This window comes from Bos indicus x Bos taurus, unplaced genomic scaffold (genome assembly GCF_003369695.1).
Source record: "Bos indicus x Bos taurus breed Angus x Brahman F1 hybrid unplaced genomic scaffold, Bos_hybrid_MaternalHap_v2.0 SuperScaffold_100126, whole genome shotgun sequence".
Lineage (NCBI taxonomy): Eukaryota > Metazoa > Chordata > Mammalia > Artiodactyla > Bovidae > Bos > Bos indicus x Bos taurus.
The window spans coordinates 38235-56744 of record NW_020867066.1 but is presented as its reverse complement, the minus strand read 5'-3'; the positions used below and the strand labels follow the sequence as shown (position 1 = coordinate 56744).

Below are 18510 nucleotides of genomic sequence, written 5' to 3'. Positions count from 1 at the left end.
TACCACTCCATGTGAATGCTAACACATATTTTTTAATGACCCATTACCAAATTTCTTTTGTACCAAATTATGCAGCATTTTAAAATGAGCTATTTTGTTTTTCTTTCAAGAACATAATAACATGTTCTCAGACTTTTGTGCAACTTGCATTGTAAAACAGAATGGCCTGTTATGTTGTCCTGGCCTTGCCTATGGAAGGACTGTACCCCTTGCTGGGGTCATTAGTAATTATGGCTGTCAGGTTAGATCATGGGTGAGAAATCCCTTGGATGGGGGGACACAGACACTGGGGTTTTAAAAAGAGAAGCTGACATATATCAAAATGAATCCACCACAGGCATACATGTGTTCCCCATCCTGAACCCTCCTCCCTCCGCCCTCCCCATACCATCCCTTTGGGTCGTCCCAGTGCACCAGCCCCAAGCATCCAGTATCGTGCATCGAACCTGGACTGGCAACTCGTTTCATATATGATATTATACATATTTCAATGCCATTCTCCCAAATCCTGTGGTGGATTCATTTCGATATATGGCAGAACCAATACAATATTGTAAAGTTTAAAAAAAAAAAAAAGAAGTGTAACCCCAAAATAAATAAATAAATAAAATAAAAAGAGAAGCTGAATCTGAATGAAGCCCCTGCTGGGTTGGGAGGCAGGAGATAGACATGAACTCTGTAACCTGCTCCACTAGACATCCAGGTGAGCAGGTAGGGGCAGGTCTCAGGGACCCAGGTTTCATTCATGAAATGATGGAACTTGGTCTCAATCTTGAAGCTGTAAAATAAATGGTCCTGTGGGAGCTTCCATTTATTCATGGGGTTTTCAACTATGTCTGGTACAGAGTTGGGGCTCAGCTGATGATCCTTGTTGAATCAGCATCCCCTGAGTCTGGATAACCAGGAATTGACTGGACCCGGCACGTCTGCGCTGCTGAGTGCTGCCCTCTACTGGTCTCGGCAGAGTAGTGCCCGATCCTAAAGCCTGAACAGGGAGAGAACTCAGTGTCTGACCCTGGGAAACTGTGAGGGGTGGTGACAGGGAGCTGATGTTGGTATGTGACTCATTGATTGCTAGTCATAAATGAGTGATGAGTAATAAAATAGGAACTCTAAGTGTCAGAAAAGAATAAAGAAGTGGAGAAGGTTAAAAAATATTTCTTATGTTTTAACATCTAGCTTCTTAGTGGTAGATTTATAGTTTTTGTTGTTGTTGTTGTTTAATCTGGGGATAGTGTTTTTGAACATGCAAAATAATTGTCATTTTTTAGCATGTGAATGCTTTATAAGTAGTTCATTTCTTTCTGGAGAAATTTTTCATTTTGAGGAATATCCAGACTTTAAATTCAGAGTCATGTTTTTAGTCTTTGGGGCACTTTAGAGTCAAGTGTCACCATTCTTTTTTAAGCATTGACAGCTATTGACAATTTTCTTAACACTTATGATATGTAAAGACATACATGAACCTGTAAGTCTCTCAAGAATGTGACTTGTTATTGGCACAATGAATATTTTGTCCTCCATTGCATTGGGTGGGGGTACTAGTGCATGTATCTCCATGGATTTTGTTGTTATTTTGTTCCTTTGGGCTTCTCTGGTGGCTCAGACAGTAAATAAGCTGCCTGTTTTTCTTCAGTAGAAGTACTTTATTATCCTCCGTTCAGCCAAGACAGGTAATGCATATAAATACATATAAAATTGAGGCTTTATCACTTTGATTCCTCATGTCATAATTAATTTATTCCCCACTTTTTGTTGTTGTTGGTGGTGGTGGTGGTATTAAATTAGAGCTCTTGTTAAAAATTAGAGCTTGGACCATTATTAATAACAATTTGCCAAGAGTGACTATTATATAAAGTACCCCTTTGCTTGCTGAGCACTACTGAGGTTCACTGTTTATCAAATGAAATTGGAGAGATTAGTGGAGATTTCAAATTATTTAATTAAAGGCCAGGCATGCCAGGAACTTCGGAGAAGGCAATGGCACCCCACTCCAGTACTTCTGCCTGGAAAATCCCATGGACGGAGGAGCCTGGCAGGCTGCAATCCATGGGGTCGCTGAGGGTCGGGCACGACTGAGCGACTTCACTTTCACTTTTCACTTTCATGCATTGGAGAAGGAAATGGCAACCCACTCCAATGTTCTTGCCTGGAGAATCCCAGGGACGGGGGAGCCTGGTGGGCTGCCGTCTATGGGGTCGCACAGAGTCAGACACAACTGAAGTGACTTAGTAGCATGCCAGGAACTTATGCTGCTACTTTGTGGGGATTGATTGATGCTTTTGAACTGGTGTGCTGGAGAAGACTCTTGAGAGTCCCTTGGACAAAAAAGAGATCAAACCTGTCAATCTTAAAGGAAATTAGTCCTTTTTTTTTTTCTTTCTCTTACAGTTTTATTGAGATATAATTGACACACAGCACTGTGTAAGTTTAAGATGTACAGCATGAATGTGCATCATGAAATGATTATCACAATAAATGTAAACACCATCCTCTGACATAGGTATGACACTAAATAAATTTTTTCCTAGTGATGAAAACTCTTAGGATTTACTCTCTTAACAACTTTCGTATATAACATACAGTTGTGTTGTATCTTACAATCCTGGTACTTACTTAGCTCATAACTGAAAATTTGTACCTTTTCACAGCCTTCATCCAGTTCCCCCAACCACCGCCTCTGATAACCACATATCTGATCTCTTTTCCTATGAGTTTATTTATTTAATTTTTGCTTTTGAAGTATTTTTTTTTAATTTAAACTTATTTATTTTAATTAGAGGCTAATTACTTTACAATATTGTATTGGTTTTGCCATACATGGACATGAATCTGCCACGGGTGTACACGTGTTCCCAATCCTGAACCCCCCTCCCACCTCCGCCCCCATATCATCCCTCTGGGTCATCCCAGTGAACCAGCCCCAAGCTTCCTGTATCCTACATCGAACTGGACTGGCGATTCGTTTCTTATATGATATTATATATGTTTCAATGCCATTCTTCCGAATCATCGCCCCCCTCCCTCTCCCAGAGAGTCCAAAAGACTGTTCTATACATCTGTGTCTCTTTTGCTGTCTCACATATAGAGTTATCATTACCATCTTTCTAAATTCCATATATATGTGTTAGTATACTATATTGGTGTTTTTCTTTCTGGCTTATTTCACTCTGTATCATCGGCTCCAGTTTCATCCATCTCATTAGAACTGATTCAAATGTATTCTTTTTAATGGCTGAGTAATTCTCCATTGTGTATATGTACCACAGCTTTCTGATCCATTCATCTGCTGATGGACATCTAGGTTGTTTTCATGTCCTTGCTATTATAAACAGTGCTGTGATGAACATTGGGGTACACATGTCTCTTTTAATTGTGGTTTCCTCAGTGTGTATGCCCAGCATTGGGATTGTTGGGTCATATGGCAGTTCTATTTCCAGTTTTTTAAGGAATCTCCACACTGTTCTCCATAGTGACTGTACTAGTTTGCATTCCCACCAATAGTGTAAGAGGGTTCCCTTTTCTCCACATCCTCTCCAGCATTTATTGCTTGTAGACTTTTGGATCACAGCCATTCTGACTGGCGTGAAATGGTACCTCATAGTGGTTTTGATTTGCATTTCTCTGATAATGAGTGATGTTGAGCATCTTTTCATGTGTTTGTTAGCCATCTGTATGACTTCTTTGGAGAAATGTCTATTTAGTTCTTTGGCCCATTTTTTGATTGGGTTGTTTATTTTTCTATAATTGAGCTCAGGAGTTGCTTGTATATTTTTGAGATTAGTTGTTTGTCAGTTTCTTCATTTGCTATTATTTTCTCCCATTCTGAAGGCTGTCTTTTCACCTTGCTTATAGTTTCTTTTGTTGTGCAGAAGCTTTTAATTTTAATTAGATCCCATTTGTTTATTTTTGCTTTTATTTCCAGTATTCTGGGAGGTGGGTCGTAGAGGATCCCGCTGTGATGTATGTCGGAGAGTGTTTTGCCTATGTTCTCCTCTAGGAGTTTTACAGTTTCTGGGCTTACATTTAGATCTTTAATCCATTTTGAGTTTATTTTTGTGTATGGTGTTAGAAAGTGTTCTAGTTTCATTCTTTTACAAGTGGTTGACCAGTTTTCCCAGCACCACTTGTTAAAGAGATTGTCTTTTCTCCATTGTATATTCTTGCCTCCTTTGTCAAAGATAAGGTGTCCATATGTGTGTGGGTTTATCTCTGGGCTTTCTATTTTGTTCCATTGATCTATATTTCTGTCTTTGTGCCAGTACCATACTGTCTTGATGACTGTGGTTTGGAGTAGAACCTGAAGTCAGGCAGGTTGATTCCTCCAGTTCCATTCTTCTTTCTCAAGATTGCTTTGGCTATTCGAGGTTTTTTTGTATTTCCATACAAATTGTGCAGTTATTTGTTCTAGCTCTGTGAAAAATACCATTGGTAGCTTGATAGGGATTGCATTGAATCTATAGATTGCTTTGGGTAGTATACTCATTTTCACTATATTGATTCTTCTGATCCATGAACACAGTATATTTCTCCATCTGTTAGTGTCCTCTTTGATTTATTTCAGCAGTGTTTTATGGTTTTCTATATATAGGTCTTTAATTTCTTTAGGTAGATATATTCCTAAATATTTTATTCTTTTCGTTGCAATGGTGAATGGAATTGTTTCTTAATTTCTCTTTCTATTTTCTCATTATTAGTGTATAGGAATGCAAGGAATTTCTGTGTGTTGATTTTATATCCTGCAACTTTACTATATTCATTGATTAGCTCTAGCAATTTTCTGGTGGAGTCTTTAGGTTTTCTATGTAGAGGATCATGTCATCTGCAAACAGTGAGAGTTTTACTTCTTCTTTTCCAATTTGGATTCCTTTTATTTCTTTTCCTGTTCTTATTGCTGTGGCCAAAACTTCCAAAACTATGTTGAATAGTAATGGTGAAAGTGGGCACCCTTGTCTTTTTCCTGACTTTAGGAGAAATGCTTTCAATTTTTCACCATTGAGGATCATGTTTACTGTGGGTTTGTCATATATAGCTTTTATTATGTTGAGGTATGTACCTTCTATTCCTGCTTTCTGGAGAGCTTTTATCATAAATGGGTGTTGAATTTTGTCAAAGACTTTCTCTGCATCTATTGAGATAATCATATGGCTTTTATTTTTCAATTTGTTAATGTGGTATATTACATTGATTGATTTGTGGATATTGAAGAATCCTTGCATCCCTGGGATAAAGCCCACTTGGTCATGGTGTATGATCTTTTTTGTGTGTTGTTGGAGTCTGATTGCTAGAATTTTGTTCAGGATTTTTGCATCTATGTCATTAGTGATATTGGCCTGTAGTTTTCTTTTTTTGTGGCATCTTTGTCAGGTTTTGGTATTAGGGTGATGGTGGCCTCATAGAATGAGTGTGGAAGTTAATCTTCCTCTTCAATTTTCTGGAAGAGTTTGAGTAGGATAGGTGTTAGCTCTTCTCTAAATTTTTGGTAGAATCAGCTGTAAGGCCATCTGGACCTGGGCTTTTGTTTGCTGGAAAACTTCTGATTACCATTTCAATTTCTGTGCTTGTGATGGATCTATTAAGATTTCTATTTCTTCCTGGTCCAATTTTGGAAAGTTGTACTTTTCTAAGAATTTGTCCATTTCTTCCATGTTGTCCATTTTATTGGCATATAATTGCTGATAGTAGTCTCTTATGATCCTTTGTATTTCTGTGTTGTCTGTTGTGATCTCTCCATTTTCATTTCTAATTTTATTGACTTGATTTTTCTCCCTTTGTTTCTTGATGAGTCTGGCTAATGGTTTGTCAATTTTATTTATCCTTTCAAAGAATCAGCTTTTGGATTTCTTGATTTTTGCTCTGGTCTCCTTTGTTTCTTTTGCATTTATTTCTGCCCTGATTTTTAAGATTTCTTTCCTTCTACTAACCCTGGGGTTCTTCATTTCTTCCTTTTCTAGTTGCTTTAGGTGTAGGGTTAGGTTATTTATTTGACTTTTTTCTTGTTTCTTGAGGTATGCCTGTATTGCTATGAACTTTCCCCTTAGCACTGCTTTTACAGTGTCCCACAGGTTTTGGGTTGTTGTGTTTTCATTTTCATTCATCTCTATGCATATTTTGATTTCTTTTTTAATTTCTTCTGTGATTTGTTGGTTATTCAGCAGCGTCTTGTTCAGCCTCCATATGTTGGAATTTTTAATAGTTTTTCTCCTGTAATTGAGATCTAATCTTACTGCATTGTGGTCAGAAAAGATGTTTGGAATGATTTTAATTTTTTTGAATTTACCAAGGCTAGATTTATGGCCCAGGATGTGATCTATCCTGGAGAAGGTTCCGTGTGCGCTTGAGAAAAATGTGAAATTCATTGTTTTGGAGTGAAATGTCCTCTAGATATCAGTTAGGTCTAACTGGTCTATTGTATCATTTAAAGTTTGTGTTTCTTTATTAATTTTCTGTTTAGTTGATCTATCCATAGGCGTGAATGGGTATTAAAGTCTCCCACTATTATTGTGTTATTGTTAATTTCTCCTTTCATCCTTGTTAGCATTTGTCTTACATATTGTGGTGCTCCTATATTGGGTGCATATATATTTATAATTGTTATATCTTCTTCTTGGATTGATCCTTTGATCATTATGTAGTGACCTTCTTTGTCTCTTTTCACAGCCTTTGTTTTAAAGTCTATTTTATCTAATATGAGTATTGCTACTCCTGCTTTCTTTTGGTCTCTATTTGCATGGAATATCTTTTACCAGCCCTTCACTTTCAGTCCGTATGTGTCCCCTGTTTTGAAGTGGGTCCCTTGTAGACAACATATATAGGGGTCTTGTTTTTGTATCCATCCAGCTAGTCTTTGTCTTTTGGTTGGGGCATTCAACCCATCTGTGTTTAAGGTAATTATTGATAAGTATGATCCCATTGCCATTTACCTTACTGTTTTGGGTTCAAGTTTATACACTGTTTTTGTGTCTCCTGTCTAGAGAATATCCTTTAGCATTTGTTGGAGAGCTGGTTTGGTGATGCTGAATTCTCTCAGCTTTTGCTTGTCTGTAAAGCTTTTGATTTCTCCTTCATATTTAAATGAGATCCTTGCTGGGTACAGTAATCTGGGCTGTAGGTTATTTTCTTTCATCACTTTAAGTATGTCTTGCCATTCCCTCCAGGCCTGAAGAGTTTCTATTGAAAGATCAGCTGTTACCCTTATGGGAATCCCCTTGTGTGTTATTTGTTGTGTTTCCCTTGCTGCTTTTAATATTTGTTCTTTGTGTTTGATCTTTGTTAATTTGATTAATATGTGTCTTGAGGTGTTTTGCCTTGGGTTTATCCTGTTTGGGATTCTCTGGGGTTCTTGGACTTGGGTGATTATTTCCTTCCCCATTTTAGGGAAGTTTTCAACTATTATCTCCTCAAGTATTTTCTCATGGTATTTCTTTTTGTCTTCTTCTGGGACTCCTATGATTCGAATGTTGAAGCATTTAGTAATGTCCTGGAGGTCTCTGAGATTGTCCTCATTTCTTTTAATTCGTTTTTCTTTTTTCCTCTCTGATTCATTTATTTCTACCATTCTATCTTCTATTTCACTAATCCAATCTTCTGCCTCCATTATTCTACTATTTGTAGCCTCCAGAGTGTTTTTGATCTCATTTATTGCATTATTCCTTATATATTGACTCTTTTTTATTTCTTCTAGGTCCTTGTTAAATCTTTCTTGCATTTTCTCAATCCTTGTCTCCAGGCTATTTGTCTGTGATTCCATTGTTATTTCAAGACTTTGGATCATTTTCACTATCACTATTCGGAATTCTTTATCAGGTAGATTCCCTATCTCTTCCTCTTTTGTTTGGTTTGGTGGGCCTTTGTCCTGTTCCTTTACCTGCTGTGTATTCCTCTGTCTCTTCATCTTGTTTATATTGCTGAGTTTGGGGTAGACTTTCTGTATTCTGGCAGTTTGTGGAGTTCTCTTTATTATGGAGTTTCCTCACTATGGGTGGGGTTGTATTGGTGGCTTGTCAAGGTTTCTTGGTTAGGGAAGCTTGTGTCGGTGTTCTGGTGGGGGAGCTGGATTTCTTCTCTCTGGAGCAATGAAGTGTCTAGTAACAAGTTATGAGATGTCAATGGTTTTGGAGTAACTTTGGGCAGCCTGTATGTATATTGAAGCTCAGGGCTGTGTTCCTGTGTTGCTGAAGAATTTGCGTGGTATGTCTTGCTCTGGAACTTGTTGGCCCTTGGGTGGTGCTTGGTTTCAATGTAGGTATGGAGGCATTTGATGAGCTCCTATTGATTAATGTTCCCTGGAGTCAGGTGTTCTCTGATGTTCTCAGGAATTGGACTTAAGCCTCCTGCTTCTGGTTTTCAGTCTTATTTTTACAGTAGTCTCAAGACTTCTCCTTCTATACAGCACCATTGATAAAACATCTAGGTTAAAGATGAAAAGTTTCTCCACAGTGAAGGACACCCAGAGAGGTTCAGAGTTACATGGAGAAGAGAAAACGGAGGAGGGAGTTAGAGGTGACCCGAATGAGATGAGATGGAATCAAAAGAAGAGAGAGCAAGCTAGCCAGTAATCACTTCCTTATATGTGCTCCACAGTCTGGACTGCTCAGAGATGTTCTTGAAGTTATACAGAGAAGAGAAGAGGGAGAAAGGAGACAGAGGTGGCCAGGAGGATAAAGGGGGGGGGGGTGGGGATGAAAAAGAGAGAGACAGATCCAGCCAGTAATCAGTTCCCTAAGTGTTCTCCACTGTCTGGAACACACAGAGCTTCAGAGAGTTGGGTAGAGAAGAGAAGGGGGAGCGAGAAGATAGAGGTGACCTGGTGGAGAAAAAGGAGAGTCCAAAGTGGGAGAGAGCAGTCAAGCCAGTGATCTCGCTCCCATGTAAAGATGGGTACTGAAGATTGGATTCTTAAAGGTACAAAATTGATAACAAATATCAAAAAGCAAAGATTAAAATTCTAGAGTAGAGGTTGGATTTTCAAAAATACAATATTAAAGAAAATAAGAAGAAAAAAAAAAACAAAGTCACAAAAGTTATTTAAATATATATATATATGAAGTTTGCTTTAAAAAATAGTCTTTTGTTTTGAAAAGTAATAGTAGGTTATAAAAATGAAAATTAAAGGAGTAATAGAGGACTTAAATGGAGAAGGCAATGGCACCCCACTCCAGTACTTTTTCCTGGAAAATCCCATGGATGGAGGAGTCTGGTGGGCTGCAGTCCATGGGGTCGCTAAGACATGACTGAGCGACTTCACTTTAACTTTTCACTTTCCTGCATTGGAGAAGGAAATGGCAACCCACTCTAGTGTTCTTGCCTGGAGAATCCCAGGGACGGGGGAGCCTGATGGGCTGCCGTCTATGGGGTCGCACAGAGTCGGACACGACTGAAGCGACTTAGCAGCAGCAGCAGAGGACTTAAAATTTTTTTAAAAAGTTAAAAGAAAAAAAAAAGAAATGAATGATTGTAAAAATAGTAAAAATATATCTAGGACTTTCTCTGGTGTTGTGGGCAGTGTGAGGTCAGTTCATTTTCAGATAGATCCTTGGTCCGGCTTATATTTCTCAAGATCTATATGCCCCTTCCTATGTGGTTGGTTGGAAAAGGCAATGGCTCCCCACTCCAGTACTCTTGCCTGGAAAATCCCATGGATGGAGGATCCTGGTAGGCTGTAGTCCATGGGGTTGCTAAGAGTCAGACATGACTGAGCGACTTCCCTTTCACTTTTCACTTTCATGCATTGGAGAAGGAAATGGCAACCTGCTCCAGTGTTCTTGCCTGGAGAATCCCAGGGACGGGGGAGACTGGTGGGTTTCCGTCTATGGGGTCGCACAGAGTCGGACACGACTGAAGCGACTTAGCAGCAGCAGCATGTGGTTGGTACTAACTACAGGGTTTTAATCTATTACACCTGTCACTTCCAAGGCGGTTCCCTTGGTTTTAACTTCTTCTGTTTGCTGGTCTCTTCAGTGTCTGATTTCCGCCCTGACACATAGAGGGCGGTGGTGGACACTTTCTTTTAGGCTCTCTTGTTCAGTGGCGCTGTGGGGAGGGAGGGACTTTGCAAACAAATAACACTGGCGTGTACTTGCAGTGTCTCAGCCGCACTGGGTCTGCCCCCGCTCCCGGCATGCGCAGCCTCCTGCCCATATAGCTCAGGCTCTAGATTGCTCTGCCGGGAACCGTCTGAGGCCGGCCCTGGGCTGCATGCACCTCCCAGGTCTAAGCTGCTCAGATTCAGGCACTCAGGTAGTCCTCAGAGGTGCAGACTCATTTGGGCCTGCGTTTTGTGCCCTTCCCAGCTCTGAGCAGCTCCGGTGATGAGGTGTTTGGTGAGTGCGGTCACTGCGACTTATCGCCTTTCCCATCTCTGCCGCTTGGTTTTCTGGTTGTACAACCAGCATACCTTCTCAGGCAGATAATGACTGTCCAGAACCCCAAGAAGTCTTAGTTAGCAAAGAAGCCTGCTTGCAGTTAGGTAGATAATGTCTCTCTGGGTCTGCGATTGCCCCCTTCCGGCTCTGGCTGCCTGTCACCAGAGGGGGATGGTCTGCAGCCAACTAGTTCTGTTCAGCCCTTTGTTCTGTGTGCGGGCCTGGTGGTGTCTTAGGGCTTTTCGCCTGGTAGCTATCCCACAGTCTGGTTTGCTAGCCCAAATTAGTTCGCTCTGATTAGCTTTGGGGCATTCAGACCTGATCCTTACTGTAAGCAACGCAGCCCCCACTTGCTAGTGGCAGGTGCAGGCGTCTGCGCTGCTTCTCCTCTCGGGGAGTTACTGTTGGGCTTGTAATCTGTGGGTTTTAATTATTTACTTATTTTTCCTCCCTATTATGTTGCCCTCTGTGCTTCCAAGGCTTGCCACAGACTCGGCAGTGAGAGTGTTTCCTGGTGTTTGGAAACTTCTCTCTTTTTAAGACTCCCTTCCCAGGACAGAGCTCCGTCCCTACCTCTTTTGTCTCTTTTGTGTGTGTGTTTTATATTTTTCCTACCTCATTTTGAAGACAATGGGCTGCTTTTTTGGGTGCCTGATGTCCTCTGCCAGCATTCAGAAGTTGTTTTGTGGAATTTACTCAGCGTTTAAGTGTTCTTTTGATGAATTTGTGGGGGAGAAAGTGTTCTCCCCGTCCTATTCCTCCGCCATCTTCAGGAAATCAGTCTTGAACATTCATTGGAAGGACTTATGCTGAAGCTGAAGCTCCAACACTTTGGCCACCTGATGTGAAGAACTGACTCACTGGAAAAGACCCTGATGCTGGGAAAAAGTGAAAGCAAAGGGAGAAGGGGATGACAAAGAATGAGCTGGGTGGATGGCGTCACCAACTGCACGGACATGAGTTTGAGTGAGCTGTGGGAGTTGGTGATGGACAGGGAAGCCTTGCATGCTGCAGTCCATGGGGTTGCAAAGAGTTGGACACGACTGAGTGACTGAACTGAATTGAACTGCAGAGATTAATGAGACAGTTAAAACCAAGGGTCATGATGAAAACTTATAAATGATTAAAAGCCTCACAAGCTGCATTATAATTGCAATATAAGTACATTATATTAATAATGCATTATGTGCATTATTCAGTTTGCATTTCAGGCAGGTGCCTTGTCATTTCTACTACTAAAATTCTGTGGGTGTCTAGAGCTATGTCCTTATGGAAATCTGGTAAAAGAATGAGCCTTGTTAACCCCCAAAGAGATATGTATGATTGGATGAAAAGGCCTCCAGGACTTACTATCTTAAAATAGGAAGGAGAAAAAATGTGGGTTACATTAGCATATCAGTGACTATTACATAATTTTCTCTACCTTCTGAAGTAATGTATGTTACTTTATGAAACGGGCACATTTTTATAAACTTTAATTTGCAGAAATCAGGAACCCCAACCCTACAAGACCTTTTCTTTACTGCCAGACCTGGTGAACTGTTAGCTGTGGTTGGACCTGTGGGTGCAGGAAAGGTAAGTTGTGATGCCTTTTGTCAGCTTGATGCAACACCATTGCCCTTGTTAAATTCTCAGAGTTGAGCCCAGGGCTATGCATGACACAGTTTGAATTGGGTGTACCTAGAACAGCGTTTCTCAATCTGTGTTCCATGGAATATTAGTTTTGCAAGAAGGTTTCATAGCCAAGTAAATCTAGATAAGCACACACTGTGTTTTCTTTCTTGGTTCTTCACATTGCACAGTTGGGAACCATTGTCAGGAATTTGGACATCTCAGTGAATGAAATGATTGATGTGACAGCTATTCAGGTTGGATGGAAACAGCGGGGACTTATTTTCATCACAGTGGCCCCTCTAGGAAGTCTGGAGGTGGTGAAGGCTCTTCCAGGAAGCTCTGAGCATTTCCTCATGGGACTTGATGTGATCCTTTCAGTGCACGTGTAGTTAATGTTCAGCCACGTGCTGGAGCTAAAGACACAGATGTGAACCAGATCCCGACGTCTCTACTGTCCAGAGGCAACCAGCCCAGTGTGGTGAGCACTCTGATGGTGTAGACACAGATACATCACTTCTGTGTGTCACAAGAGATTTGAAAGACGTGCACTTGCACTTAGTGTCCTGTGTTGTGAAACAACGGAATACAGAAACCTAAATGTGGATGTGTACATGAGAGGGTGATGATTTCCTCTATGATGGACTTTTTCTCTTTAGACACAACTCATTTCAGAATTCTTTTAAGTAATCATCTTTGGATATATTCTTCACAAATAGCTTTTTAAGGATAAGTGTTTGTTAAGTGAAGGATACCTGGATGCAGGAACAATTGCATTAAACATCAGATACATGAAATATACATCCTGCTGGGCTGCTCTGCTAGTGAAGGATATTAAACATTTTTAGTTTTTGCTGAGTGTAGTGCTTCATTTGGGGGCTCCTCTTGGGCAGAAGAGATTGTTATAGTATTTTATTAATATTCCTTATCAACTATTCATTTGCATTGACCAATAGAGTTATTTTAAATTGTTTTTGTCCAAACTTCCGGGGCTGTACTTTATCCTGTTCTAAATGCAAGTGTTCTATTGTGTATCACGCACCAGCCTGGGGTCAGCTGTGCTATGGGATGTGTTTCATCCTGAGTGCTCCCTGTTCATGTGTGTGTATTGCCATCTGTTTCAGTCATCACTGTTACGTGCTGTGCTGGGGGAGCTGCCCCCGAGCCAGGGGCAGGTCAGCGCGCACGGGAGGATCGCATATGTTTCTCAGCAGCCTTGGGTGTTCTCAGGAACTGTGAGGAGTAACATTTTATTTGGGAAGAAATATGAAGAAGACCGATATGAAGAAGTAATAAAGGCTTGTGCTTTGGGAGAGGTGAGTAAGGACTTTTGAGTAGCATGTACTAGAATTTCAAATGACAGACTTGGTTTAAACTATCAGTAAAGTTTGTTGAAAGTTCTTTTTATTTTTTAAAGTTTGAAATATCGTTCAGTGTTCTATAATATTTACACCGGTCTTCTGAGTGAGTATGAAGGCATATATGCTAGTCCTTCAATCCTGATGTCATAAGGACACTCACAGAATGCTTTGTTGAAGAGGGGGTTGTTTCACTTTGTGAAGTTTCACTTTTAACTTATTTTCGTAGTGGACAATTACAAAAATTTCTAAAATTAGAGTGCGCAGTGTAATGAACCCTCATGTGCCCACTCCCCAGTTTCAAGCAGGAGCAGCTGGTGGCCAGTCTTGCTGCATCTCCACCCCTGCCCTCTGCCAGCCCCACTCCCACCCCAGGTTATTCTGGAGCAGATCCTAGACCTCAGATTAGTTCATCTGTAAAGCATTTGTCTCAGCTGATAAAGAGTCTGCCTGCAATGTGGGAGACCTTGGTTCGATCCCTGGATTGGGAAGATCTCCTGGAGATGGGAACGACTACCCACTGCAGTATTCTAGCCGGGAGAATTCCATGGACTCTATAGTTCATGGAGTTGCAAAGAATTGGACATGAAAGAGTGACTTTCACTTTCACAGCTTCCCTAGTGGCTCAGATGATAAAGACCCTGCTTGCAGTTCAGGAGATGTGGGTTTGATCCCTGGGCTCGGAAGATCCCCTGGAGAAGAGAATGATTACGCACTCCAATATTCTTGCCTGGTGGGCTACAGTCCATTGGGTTGCAAAGAGTCAGACACCACTGAAAGACTAACACACAGATATTTTACTAGTTTTTCTCTAAGAGATAGGAGAGCCTTTGGAAAATACATATTAGTTCATCTGAAGTATAACCCAAATTCCTCAATATTATCAACCTTCTAGTTTACATATTGCTAATCATCTGAGAAGTCTCCTTTACCATTGATTTGAATCAGACTCCACATGAGGTCTGCCCCCTGCACTTAGTTGGTACCTCCTCAGGCCCTTTTAGTCTCTAGATTTTTCTCTGTACTTGGTTATGACTGGTATTTTTATTTAAAGAAAAGAGAGAATGCTTTAACATTTCTTCTTAATACAGCATTGTTTCACTGGGGGAGAGATTGTTTTCAGAAAAGACTGCATTTCACAGAAAACGGCAAGGTGAAACTCTGAAATTTAGATGAAATCAGTGAATGAATGGTAAAAATGAAATTACCTGATAAGACAATATAATCTGGCAAAAAAGAAAGAAAAATGTAAATACTGGTAAATACTGTGTTACTCTCTTAGGTTATAAAAATCTAAATGATAGCATTAAAGGGCTTCTCCTCCTCAGGGCCTGTTCAGTGCATTGTGTTCTTTTGTACTGTAGAAAAAGATTGGGACAGTCTTTCAAAGGTGCAGTGTTGAAGGCTCCAAACTTGCTTTGTGAAGCAATAGTAATTTTGCCTGAACAATGACTTGAACATCATAGATTGTATCAGATGAGCAGCATTTTGTGATGATGTGAACAAAACAGAATTGCTTGTTTAATGCTCTTGTTTCTTTCTCCTGGGTTGTTGTTAATGGGAGATCATTCTTTTGTGGAAATGATATTGTTAATGAGTCCACTCTTTTCATACTGTGGACTCAGTAACAATATCATGAAGCACAAGCTGGAATCAAGATTGCTGGGAGGAATATCAATAACCTCAGATATGTGGATGACACCACCCTTATGGCAGAAAGTGAAGAGGAACTGAAGAGCCTCTTGATGCAGGTGAAAGAGGAGAGTGAAAAAGCTGGCTTAAAACTCAATACTCAAAAAACTAAGATCATGGCATCCAATCCCAACACTTCATGGCAAATAGATACGGAAACAATGGAAACAGTGACACACTTTGTTTTCTTGGGCTCCAAAATCACTGAAGATGGTGACTGAAGCCATGAAATTAAAAATGCTTGCTCCTTGGAAGAAAAGCTATGATCAGCATAGACAGTGTATTAGAAAGCAGAGACTTTACTTTGTTGACAAAGATCCATCTAGTAAAGGCTATGGTTTTTACAGTAGTCATGAATGGATGTGAGAGTTGGACCATGAAGAAAACTGAGTGCCAAAGAACTGATGCTTTTGAACTTTGGTGTTGGAGAAGACTCTTAAGAGCCCCTTGGACTGCAAGAATATCAAACCAGTCCTAAAGGAAATCAATCCTGAATATTCATTGGAAAGACTGATGCTGAAGCTGAAGTTCCAATACTGTGGCCATCTGATGCGAAGAACTGACTCATTGGAAAAGACCCTGATACTGGGAAGGATTGAAGGCAAGAAGAGAAAGAAATAACTGAAGATGAGATGGTTGGATGGCATCACTGACTTAATGGATGTAAGTTTGAGCAAGCTCTGGAAGATGGTGATGGACAGTGAAGCTGGGCATGCTGTAGTCCATGGGGTCTCAAAGAGTTGGACATGACTGCGCCACTGAACTGAATACAAGCTCACTCTTCTTGCTGCACTGTAGGCCAATAAATCTGAGATGAGGTATTGAGGCAAGGAAGGGACTTTATTCAGGAAGCCACTGACAGAGAAGATGGCAGGTTCAGTATCAGTATCAGTTCAGTCACTCAGTTGTGCCTGATTATTTGACAAAACGTGGTCCACTGGAGATGGGAATGGCAAGCCACTTCAGTATTCTTGCCTTGAGAACTGCATGAACAGTATGAAAAGGCAAAAATATAGGACACTGAAAGATGAACTCCCCATATCAGTAGGTGCCAAGTATGCTATTGGAGATCAGTGGAGAAATAACTCCGGAAAGAATGAAGAGAGAGAGAGCCAAAGCAAAAACAACACCCAGTTGTGGATGTGACTGGTGATGGAAGTAAAGTCCAATGCTTTAAAGAACCATATTCCACAGGAACTTGGAATGTTAGGTCCATGGATCAAGACAAATTGGAAGGGGTCAAACAGGAGATGGCAAGGGTGAACATTGACATTGTAGGAATCAGTGAACTAAAATGGACTGGAATGCTGGACATGGGTGAATTTAACTCAGATGACCATTCTATCTACTACTGTGGGCAACAATCCCTTAGAAGAAATGGAGTAGCCATCACAGTCAACAAGATAGTCTGTAATGCAGTACTTGGATGCAACCTCAAAAACAACAGAATGATCTCTGTTTGTTTCCAAGGTGAACCATTGAATATCATGGTAATCCAAGTCTATGCCCTGACCAGTAATGCTGAAGAAGCTAAAGTTGAATGGTTCTGTGAGGGCCTACAAGACCTTCTAGAACTAACACCCCAAAAAGATGTCCTTTTCATTACAAGGGACTGGAATGCAAAAATAGGAAGACAAGAGACACCTGGAATAACAAGCAAATTTGGCCTTGGAGTACAGAATGAAGCAGGGCAAAGGCTAACCAAGTTTTGCCAAGAGAACACACTGGTCAGAGCAAACACCCTCTTCCAACAATACAAGAGAAGACTCTACACATGGACATCACCAGATGGTCAACACCAAAATCAGACTGATTATATTCATTGCAGCCAAAGATGGAAAAGCTCTATACAGTCAGCAAAAACAAGACTGGGAGCTGACTGTGGCTCAGATCATGAACACCTTATTGCCGAATTCAGACTTAAATTGAAGAAAGTAGGGAAAACCACTAGACCATTCAGGTATGACATAAATCAAATCCCTTATGATTATAGAGTGGAAGTGACAAATATATTCAAGGGATTAGATCTGATAGAGTGACTGAAGAACTATCAACAAAGGTTCACGACATGGTACAGGAGGTAGTGATCAAGACCATCCCAAGAAAAAGAAATGCAAAAAGACAAAATGATTCTCTGAGGAGACCTTACAAATAGCTGACATGGCAGGTTAGCACCTCAAAATAGCCATCTCATCTGGGGCAGGATGTCACATTCTTCTGTGAATCAGAGATGGTTGGACATGAGGAAACAAAGTAAAAAGATCATTTAATTCTTGTGAATATCTTATAAAGTAGCAAGCCTCATGCTGGGAGATAAGTTAGTTTCACTTCCTTATAACCCTTCACAGGTGGGCAGGGTCAGGCTGTCTCCTTGAGGCAGGCCATTGTGCATGCCTGCAGTAACAAAAGCAGCAAGATAAGGATTACAGTCACAGAAGCAGATCCAGTATGAGTTCAAAATTAACCGTTCCTGGTTGCAGTATCAAGGTAGCAGGAATGAGCTGGATTTTTTTTTTTTTTTTTTTTTCAGTATAGCTACTATTCACTTTATTTTTTTTTTTTATTCTTCCAATTTTATTTTATTTTTAAACTTTACATAATTGTATTAGTTTTGCCAAATATCAAATGGTGTTTATAATGTGGTGATCCAGTGGTTAAAATTCCATGCTCCCAATGCAGGGGGCATAGGTTCGATCTTTGGTCAAAAGTTAAGATCCTACATGCTGCAAGGCGCAACCAAAAATTTAAAAACAATTTAAGAGCAAATACATGGACTTCCCTGGTGGCTCAGATGGTAAAGGATCTGCCTGCAATGTGGGAGACCCGGGTTTAATCCCTGGGTCCAAAAGATCCCTGGAGAAGGGAGTGGAACCCACTCCAGTATTTTTGCCTGGAAAATTCCATGAACAGAGGAGCCTGGCACGCTGTGGTCCATAGGGGTCAAAAGAGTCGGACATAACTGAGTGACTAACGCTGCACTACAAATACTGTGTAAGAAAAGGGGGAAGCAAAGGCAAACAGTGAGAACTGCAGCTCCCATTCAGAGCCTACATGCAAATAATTTTCTCTCTCTCACACGTATGTGTATACACACATAAGAAGGTATGTAAGTTATTCTTTATAAGTGTCCTCGATGTTAAATTCCTCATTTTTATTGGTAAAGCTGAAGCTTGGGAGATGAAACAGCTGTCCTTAACATTTGGAGCTCAAGTTCAGATCTGTTTCTGCACAACTCTAGACTCCATTCTTGTCCTCGGTGCTGTGCTGGCTTGAGGAAGTTTAAAAGAAAGAACTTTTCAAAAAGCAGGTGATGGATGAAGGTGGAAAGTGGGATGCAGAATAAACAGATCTCAGGCGTTTTCTCTTTACCTTAATCATGTCCAGCTCCTGCTGCCCACATCAGACTCCAAAGACCCAGGCCAGGTGTGAGTGTTTCTCTCATGACCTTGCCTTTCTGGTGAAGCTCAGCCCTGTCTTTCTCTCCC

The 18510-nt window shown here is 40.6% G+C and overlaps 1 protein-coding gene across 1 annotated transcript in view; it reads left to right on the top strand.

Annotated features, from left to right (window-relative positions):
* LOC113888425 (multidrug resistance-associated protein 4-like) overlaps positions 1 to 18510 on the top strand; it is a 93423-nt gene that overhangs the window by 42673 nt on the left and 32240 nt on the right. Inside the window, exons 10-11 of the mRNA XM_027535551.1 lie at positions 11850 to 11939; positions 13100 to 13291. Of these exons, the coding sequence (XP_027391352.1) occupies positions 11850 to 11939; positions 13100 to 13291 (282 nt within the window). The remainder of the gene's footprint in view (positions 1 to 11849; positions 11940 to 13099; positions 13292 to 18510) is intronic.